This window comes from Babylonia areolata, chromosome 16 (genome assembly GCF_041734735.1).
Source record: "Babylonia areolata isolate BAREFJ2019XMU chromosome 16, ASM4173473v1, whole genome shotgun sequence".
Classification (NCBI taxonomy): Eukaryota; Metazoa; Mollusca; class Gastropoda; order Neogastropoda; family Buccinidae; genus Babylonia; species Babylonia areolata.
Window position 1 is genome coordinate 28,532,885 of NC_134891.1, and position 10,000 is coordinate 28,542,884.

Genomic DNA, 10,000 nt, shown 5'->3' on the forward strand with positions numbered 1-10,000 from the left:
ATGTGAAGAATGAGGTAAGGGAGTTAGAGGGTAGGGGTGAGAGGGGTGGAGGGAAGAAGAGGGGGGTGTGGGGGCTCCATGTGAAGAATGAGGTAAGGGAGTAAGAGGGTAGGGGTGAGAGGGGTGGAGGATGGAGGGCAGAATTCACTCCTGCTCAGGCAGTGCGGGTTTTAAGAGAAGCTGCGAGCGAGCGTGCGCACACACACACACACACACACACACACACGCACTAATATTCACACAAACACACACACACACACAGAGTAAAACATGCACATGCACACACCTTTTAAGTCAGCCCACGTTGCCCTCCCCCCCCCCCCCCCAGCCCCCTACTGTACCCTGGACCCCCCACCCCCACACACCTCATGGGTCACAATGGGGTTTGGGGGATGGGATGGTCAAGGTTCAAAACAACAAGAAGCCCTCCTTGGGAGGTGTGGGGCAAAAACAAATCAACCTCAAGCTTTGAAGTCCACCCCCCCCCCCCTGCCCTCCCCCTCCCCCCCCCCCCCCCCCCCCCCCCCCCCCCCGGCCCCTCCCCCCACACACACACACACACCGCCCCCCCCCCCTCACCCCCCCTCTTACACTGACCTCTCCAATCAACAGTCACTGCATGGTATTACAGGTTTAGGTTTGGGGGGATGGCATGTTATGGCACACACTTTCCAATCAAACAGCACAGGAGGGTGGAGGGGGTCAGGTGTGGGGCTGGGGGGGTGGGGAGGAGGGTATCCAAACAGGACACCAAGGCTCGGGGATATCATCCAGTCCCTAATTCACAGTAGTGTGATCAACAGTTCACCCCCACCCCCTTCCCCCAACTTCTCTTCCCTCCTTAATCTCTCTTACCCCCACCACCCTCCCTTCCCCCAACCACCCGACCCACACTACCCCTACCCCCTACCCATGATAACTTCTATGCAGACACACAACCCTTACACCAAAGGCAGAAGTCAAGGGTAAAGCTACAAGAGGCAAGTTACACCATTCATGCATTATCTCAAATCATCTACTGGGAGGTCTGGTCTGTGCTTAAGGAGGGATGAGCATCAAAAGGGCATATATATATATATATATATATATATATATACCCATATATATATATAGATACATACATATGTATCATTATATGTATGTATGTGTGTATGTATACAAACTTTCCCTGGCCAGTGACTGAAAATGGGGAAAAACAGGATGAAAAGAAGGGGGGGGGGGGGGGATGGTAATGTGTCAAAAATGCCAACTGCTCTGCACTTTTGTTGTTATAAACGAGCATGCTTGGGAATTGCAACTCATAATCATTATCGTGCACACGCACTCCTCTCCCCCCCCCCCCCCAACCCCACACCCGCCTCTTCCCTGGCCTCCAAAACTCACATTTTTCACTCAACTGACACCTACCCACACACACACACACACACACAAATGGCATACACATACACCCCCCAAATGCCAAAGCCAACCGATGCTAATTAACACCTCTGAGACCGCAGCAGCACAGCATTGATTGCAATCATTTTGGAGCAGAAGCCACCCACTCACCCGCCCAGCCACAAAATTAGTGCCACGTAATGACATCAACAGCCACACGACACCATGCCAAACAAGGCAGAGATATCTGGTCTGCCAAGCCTCAAACGTTTGCACGACTAAATAACTAAACGATCAGAACAGGGAGGTGAGGGGGGAAAAAAATATGTCACCCTCACCGAACAAGCTGTGAAAATTCTGCACGAACCACAATAGCTGTCAGTGTAAACAGCTTGGGAGTTCACAGACTGCTGGTGCCAAATGAGCAAACCTTTCACTCCAAACTTCTCATGGGTGTGTGGAAACAACCGTCCCCAACCACAAAAAAAATGAAAATAAAAAATACAAAGGGAACAGTAGCAAACACGGAAGCGATCCATGCCTCCTTCCGCTCACATTCAATGGCCAACAAATGGCACAGAGATTAATCATGTTCCTTCTTCCTTCACACCAATTTCAATGATGGCTTAGCTCTGCATATCTAGATAGATAGATAGTTAAATAGATAGACAGACAGAGAGATGGATAGATAGACAGATCTATAGATAGATAGAATAATTTCATTGCATCGCTTGCATTTATTTGTAAAGCATGGTGAGCCCTTTCTGAGAGTGGATGAAAGTAATGCAATCCCAAGAGGGGGAAATCCAAACACTGATTGCCGATTGGTGACTGACATCCTCCACCTGTAATGTTGTCTGATTTCATCGAGGTGACAGCCCTTCAATGACAAACATACTGGGCAACAGCAGTCAAGGGGTTGATAACTCCCTGCTCTTGGGATCACACTACTTTCATCCAACAAAACCAATGCAGAAGAAGTTGTAACTATCTTTCAAACTCACGCCACACTGATCAATCTCATTTCACAAAGGTTCAGCAGTGAAAGAATTAAACTACACTGTGTGCATGTATTATTGGATTATCTCAGCAACAATGCCAAATTTTCCACTCCAGCATGTTGCCTCATGGCAATCTAACAATGACACTGACAGCGTCCAATGTTGGTTCAGGGACTGCAACAGAATGATCCCTATCATGCAAGTTTATCCATGGAGGGATTCGGGATTTGCCACCAGTGGGGTAGAGTACACTGAACACTGAACACTGAATGATTTTAATGATGCAGGCCAACAGCCCCTATCAAAACAAATGCAAACAAAACACATTTCTGATTAAATTCCACAACAAAACATAACCGTCACTCGTTAGATATGGATGATGAAGACCAATATTTGCATTTAACTCGTATCCAATCCTGTCTCTTTCTTTGGTTTCCCACCCCCTACCTTCAACATACACAACTTCACATTCACTTTTTTTTTCTTTTTCTTTTTTTTTACATACCATTATACGCATATACAGACTTTATAAAGGGTTACAATGGGGTAGAGTAACATCCCTGAGACACTACAGAGGGATGGGCAAAAAACCCAGCTATTTTAATCTGATGATGCCCTCTGTGAAGAGTTTATCAAAGTCACTCCCATACTCAGGCCTCTTCGGCCACAACTGACGCTGCATCAGTCAACACATGAAGCACAAATCCATGGTCTCCTGAGACCTGAGGGACTCTTGAGTCTTACATAATATAAAAGTCACTCAAAATGGTTCTCACTGAGGACTCTATTCTGCACTGGGGGAAGGTGGCAGAATGGTTAGGACTCTTTTCTTTATCTGCCAACACAGTAGAGTGATGGCCTAGAGGTAACGCCTTAAAAGTGAGAGAATCTGAGCGCGCTGGTTCGAATCACGGTTCAGCCGCCGATATTTTCTCCCCCTCCACTAGACTTTGAGAGGTGGTCTGGACGCTAGTCATTCAGATGAGACGATAAACCGAGGTCCAGTGTGCAGCATGCATTTAGCGCATGTAAAAGAACCCACAGCAACAAAAGGGTTGTTCCTGCCAAAATTCTGTAGAAAAATCCACTTCAATAGGAAAAACAAATAAAACTACACGCAGGAAAAAATACAAAAAATGGGTGGTGCTGTAGTGTAGCGACGCGCTCTCCCTGGGGAGAGCAGCCCGAATTTCACACAGAGAAATCTGATGTGATAAAAAGAAATACAAATACACAGTGTCTGTGAGTGTGAGGATCTGGGTTTGAATCACAGTCCTGTCCTTTCTCCCAGGTCCTGTGTGCAGTACACACTTTATGCACTGAAAAAGAACCCATGGCAACGTAAGTGTTGTCTTCCAGCAAAATTATGTACAGTTCTGAAAAAGAAATCCACTCAGATAGAGCCCTACACAATATTTGCACTCACAGATCTGACTAAGCCGTCAAGCATCTGCCAAGCAGATGTGTTATAATATATAAATATGGATTTGTCCAAACATCAGTGAAGCCTCCCTGAGAAACTGAAACTGGTACTATTCTGCATCCGCTTCTCAAGTTTCACAAAAGAAGAAACTACTTAAACTTCCCAACAGGAGACCTTCTGAATACAAATCATTTCGCATGTTAAAGCTGCCAAGTAATGAAGCAGCAAGCTGCCACCAGCTGTTGCCTTTTGATCTGTAACTCGTCCGGAAAGTGCAATTGAACGGCTTGTATTGACAAATGTGTGTGCACACGTGTGGTGCGGTATCAAAAGAGTTGACCGAAAACAACGTTCTCAAGTTTCTGTCAGTTTTGTCTATTCATGACTGAATTAGTGAATTATGCATGTGAGTTCCACAATTCAGTGTACTTTGTATATTAATGATTTTAATACATGTGTGTGTGTATGTGTGTGTGTGTGTGTGTGTGTGTGTGTGTGGTGCTTGTGTCTGTGTGCTTGCATCTGTGTCTCTGTGTGTCTGTCTGTGTGTACAGTATTATAATCTGGTGGTGAAACAGAAGGTTGTGGGGATAATAGCATTCAATCTGCTGTCACTGCTAACGCCACTGCTTGCAGTGGTAGCTTAAACTTAAGTAACAAAATGTTATGAAATAAACAAAATCATAAATCACATGAATTATAATTATATCCCAATATTAGAATCATCATAATGATAAAGTATAAACTCCATTAAACTGACTCCATCAAAATGTCACCCCTGCAATGACTCATCTGTAAGTGTAACAACATCTATTTCCATAATACATCCATCTTCTCTCTTCTGGGTGCTCCCCTGTTTTTGCCAGATGGGTGACTCAGGTCAGCCCAATGATAATAAAAACTTCAAATGATGGATGCAAATGATCAATTCATATTAACTGACCTTCAAAGACTCAATTGCCCTCACTGTGAATATCCTTTTCAGTTTGTTTTGTATCCGTTATGAAACTAAGAACTGTTTTGACCCCCCCCCCCCCCCCCCCACCCCCCCCAAAAAAAAGTTTAAATCATTAAAATGAAGTAAATTTAAAATGCAACTGTGAACGCATTATCACTGGTGTGTGTGTGTGTGTGTGTGTGTGTGTGTGTGTGTGTGTGTGTGTGTGTGTGTGTGTGTGTTTATATAAACATTAGTGAATAAACAAATAAATGAACTGTATGCTTTCACTGTATAATCAAAAACGTATTGTAAATTTTGGCTTTATTCATTCAATGTTATCTTCTTTTTCCTTCTTCTTAGAACTTTTTCTTTTCTTTTCTTTTTTTTTTCTTTTTTCTTTTTTTTTTTTTTTTTTTGCTATTGTTGTTGGCACAACAGATTTTTCCGTGTGAAATTTGGGATGCTCTCTACAGTGCCAGCACACCCTCACAGTACAGTAGCCGCCCTCATCTTTTTTTCTTTGTTCTTTCTTCTTCTTTTTTCTGTCTGCAAGTGTGTTCTGCAATCAAAATGGATTTTGCTGTGCACTCTTTGCCGGAGACCAGCTATTTGCTGTGGTGGGGTTCTTTCTACTTGTTCTTGGGGCATCCACCACCCGGAAGTGCATGCAGCACACGGGCTCTCAGTTTATAATCCCATCCAAAAGACTAGCACCCAGACCACCACTCAAGATCAAGAGGAGGGGGAATAGAAGTCCTGGTCTGAACATTATGGAACTCCGCCAGAGGACACCTACTTTTTACTTACTGGGCATATTACCACCAGGCTACTGCTCTACTGCTAAAGATAAATCAATGAATCAACAAGAGAGGCAAGGCCTTCAAGACTCACTTGTGATACACTTAAAAAATAAAAAAAAAAAAAAAAAAAATCTAATCGTTAAAATGTGTTCTGTATTTGTTATTATAAAGCTTCACGTTAAAAAAAATTTTTCTTTTTTTTTAAAAGTCCTAACCAAATTCGAATTAAGTCCCCTAGCATTAATTACAGAGTACTTTCCCTTTTTTACTATCTGCACCAAAACGTTTGCAAAATAAATAAAACTTCCATGCTTAGCAAAAGAAGTTCCTGTTTGAACAAAAAATGATAATAATGACTGCTCTTGTTGTTGGGTCGGAATATCAGATCAAAGTGCCAAGTTTAGAGAATACAAAAAATATAAATATAACAGTAAATGCATATAATTAGGCTTCATTTTTTATTTCTTTTGTGCCCATCCCAGAGGTGCAATATTGTTTTAAACACGATGACTGGAAAGAACTGAATTTTTCCTATTTTTATGCCTAATTTGGTGTCAACTGACAAAGTATTTACAGAGAAAATGTCAATGTTAAAGTTTACCACGGACACACAGACACACACACACACACAGACAACTGAACACCGGGTTAAAACATACTCACTTTGTTTACCCAAGTGAGTCAAAAATCAAATCAAACTAAAATAATTCGTATTAAATGTTCAAATTTTCATGCTAGCAAGTTACCATAGATTTTTGTGTCTTTAGCCTTCATTCTAAATCTTACTTCTTAATATGGAAATAAATTAAAATAAACTGTAAACAATACAATAACTGTCAATATCATCATTATCAACGTACAAAACTTTCACATTCTGACATCAGCAGGCCACCATAGGGTGGGTGTTTGTCTCCTGAATCTTGAGCTGTCAAAGACAGAGGGAGGAAGGTGGGTCTCCCTCACCCACTGACACTCACACTGGCACCAGCATTGATTCAGGCTGGAGGTCTTACGCAAACAGTATTTTCACTGTCTGTTGCTGCCACTCTCATGCCACTAACTAGCACTCTCTCTGTGTCTCTCTCTCTTCCTCTCTGTGATTCTCTCCATGTGTAGCTCAATCTGTCTACAGCTCTCTCTCTCTCTCTCTCTCTCTCTCAAGCTCCCTAGTCCTCTGTCTCAGTCCCAGTGCTGGCAGTCCACAGGGATCCATTGATGTTAGGTCACAGTCACAAGGAGGCCACACACCAAAGGAGACCCTGCACTGCTGATGAGTCACTTTGGTGGTGTTCAGTAGTGCCTGTTCTGATTTAACGTACTTAGAACAACACCTATTGAGCCCCCTACTGACCAGTAATGCCTTAGTCGCGGGCACAGATTGAGTGAGCATCTCCCCATTATCACACCCCTTCAAAGGCAGTCCCCCATGAATCTGCCGACACTGGAGACCTTGATAAGACTCATACCATAACCATGGGAAGAGGTATTGAAACTGAGGTCACCATGGGAGCAGGGCATAAAAGACCACACAGAAAAAACAAATAAAACTGCACGCAAGAAAATATACAAAAAAAAGGGTGGCACTGTAGTGTAGCGACACACTCTCCCTGGGGAAAGCAGCCTGAATTTCATACAGAGAAATCTGTTGTGATAAAAAGAAACACAAATACAAATAACAATGACAACAATGTTTTTAATATTGCACTGTATTATGAGCATTTTGCACATCCGGGCTGATACCTATTGGTATAAAAAATGTCATCAACACAACAACAACCATTTTCATATTTTATACAGAGTGAAAGCACAGACACACATACAGTGATACACATGTATTGTATACCATCACACACAAACACAAAATTACAACAGTGGATAACATACAGATCTATAACACATGTGCAAACAGGGACACGCACACACACACACACACACACACACACACACACATACACACACACATATGCATGCACAGACAGTCAGCAATCAAGAGTTTGCAAATGGCTAGAGCCCGTATTTCATACAATCACTGTGGTTTTCACTTGAGGTCACCATGATTTTCACTACAAACCAAACCCTACCCTCACTGTCTCAATAGCCAGATAAGTTCAGACCACTGGCCAATATCTCCTGTGACCTACAAGTTAAGGCCTCCACTAACACACTGTAGAAGCTTTGTAAGCACCTCCAATCTCCTGTTTTCAGTTTGTTCTGGAGTGATTGTCAATCACAGTTGTGACCCACTTTTGAATGAACATCCTCTGTGTCTGTATCTGTTGAATACATCGCTGTCGCCAAGATTATGGCATTAGCACGACGGGTGGGTGTGTGTGCAGCTTAGCAGGTTCACTGTTGAAATGTTATTAGTCTTTTAAAATATCCATATATCCCAACTACCCCACGAGCTAATCAGAAGTCAGCTGAGAGTGATATTACTGATAATGTTCTGAACAATAACTGACAGGGTTCATCTGAACGCTCCAACCGTAATTAACAAACGGCATAGGGTCATGAACTTCCAAGTGGAAGATATATCAACAAACAATAAGTAAGCGGATGATAAAACAGTAGTTCAATGTATGTCGGGAAGATGGGCTGGAGACTGGGTGGCGGGGCTCAGATAAGGATGTGGGTGTGTGCGAAAAAAAAAAAGAAAGAAAAAGAAAAAAAACCAACACCATAATTACCTAATGCTTAACTCGAGAAGTACAAGAAGAAATATTTTATCATAATACACGAAGACAGCCGAGACAAATTTACTTACTTGTGCACAACCTCCTGAATTTTATACATCGTGCGTGCAGACGTGAGACACGACGCTGTCAGCACATGAAAATTAACAGCTTCATGCAGCTCCCAGTACCGTCGTTCAGTTAGCAGCGTAATAACGTACTTGCACTTTCACTGTGTCAAACTGAACTTGTCATCATCTTTCATTTATCACCCCAGCAGCAACCCACTGGTGCATTCACTGTTTTGCATTTAACACAGTCTTACAGACAGGGTTCTCTTTCAGATGCAAGACCTAATACCAAAATTCACCCCCTGGGATAATATCTGATGATAGCCTAACGATTTTTTTCCACGCAGCAACAGCAGACAGCCATCTTTGTTTCGTCTCAGATCATTTCCGTCAGCAAAGAGTGCAAGGGAAAACACTCCAGAGTTTACTTTTTGCTCCGCCCACTGCTTTCCTGACCTCATTTTGAGGGAGACAAAGCCACACACACACACAGAGACACGGACACCCATCCACACACGCACACACACACACACACAGAGTAAGGAAGGCAGCAAACACTCTATATTCAGACTTTACGGGATCATATTTTCAAAACTAAAACGATTAGAGACAAAAGGCGGACGATCGAGGAGGTGCAAAGACCGCGCGGTCAGTCAACCATTTAAAAAAAAAAATTTCAGAACAGGAACCGAGCGAGAGCGGTCAGTGACACCAACTGCACGTAGCGGTGTCACGTTCGGGAGAGGTCAAGAATGATGATAAGTCAGTGCCCGTCTGCTGCCAGCTGCCCCCGTGGTCGGTCAGTTGATCGGTCACTGAGGATCGTTCCCCGAAATTCTTTTCGTTCACCCAGTCTGAACGTCCTTGATAAAAGCGATCGACAGGCTTTCAGGCGAAAGCCACGTGCTCAACGTCAACACTGAAATAATCACAACATCAGGTGTCGACCGAAGTGTTTGCGGTCGTGTGTGAATGTACGCCGCGCGTGCGACTGAGTCGCAGTTTTGTTGTTATTGTTTTGGTATTTGGCGGCGACGTGTTTGTCGTTCTTTCGTTTGTTTTGTTGGTGGCCGTGATGGTGGTCACGTGCTAAGCGTAACTGAATAATTATCATGTGTTGATGTATATACCTAACATCAAATTAGTGTAAGTAGTAGTATATAGTAGTTGCAGCAGTCATATAATTATACTGGTAGTAGCAGTAGTAGTATTAGTCAGTTTCTTCTTATAGTATTACTCAGTCAGTCTTCTTCTTCTCAGCCGTCTTCATTATGATGATATTGTACATTATTGTTATTGTTGCTGTTGTTATATATTATCATCAATGTTATTGTTGTTGTTGTTCATTGTTGAGGAAAAATTTTGAATCCACCATGATACCCAGTTCACAACTTTAATCGGTTTTTGGCGATCGCCCGTGATTTCCCCGCTGTCCTTTAAGACGCTGCCAAATATATAGCTGACTAATCGAGATGTCCGGGACACTGTCGTGAGATAAAAGCGTCAGGTGAGTCATAGAAGTGCTTCTGAATCATATAAGATCAGCAGTGCCCTGTAGATCACACTGTTGACTGATGTACGTTATGGATTTTGTACCCCGGCACCACTGAGTCACTGGAAGATAGGTGCACGTAGGTCTACGTACGTTATTCGCAGTCATGTGAGAGAGAATCGAGCGACCTAAATCAGTGCCTCTGTACGTTCCTCCACTGGCTG

The 10,000-nt window shown here is 43.1% G+C and overlaps 1 protein-coding gene across 1 annotated transcript in view; it reads right to left on the reverse strand.

Annotated features, from left to right (window-relative positions):
• LOC143291294 (oxidation resistance protein 1-like) overlaps window positions 1-8,621 on the reverse strand; it is a 67,201-nt gene extending 58,580 nt beyond the window's left edge. The window contains exon 1 of the mRNA XM_076601143.1: window positions 8,306-8,621. Coding sequence (XP_076457258.1) covers window positions 8,306-8,334 — 29 coding nt within the window. The 5' untranslated portion in view covers window positions 8,335-8,621. The remainder of the gene's footprint in view (window positions 1-8,305) is intronic.
• Window positions 8,622-10,000: the final 1,379 nt, after the last annotated feature.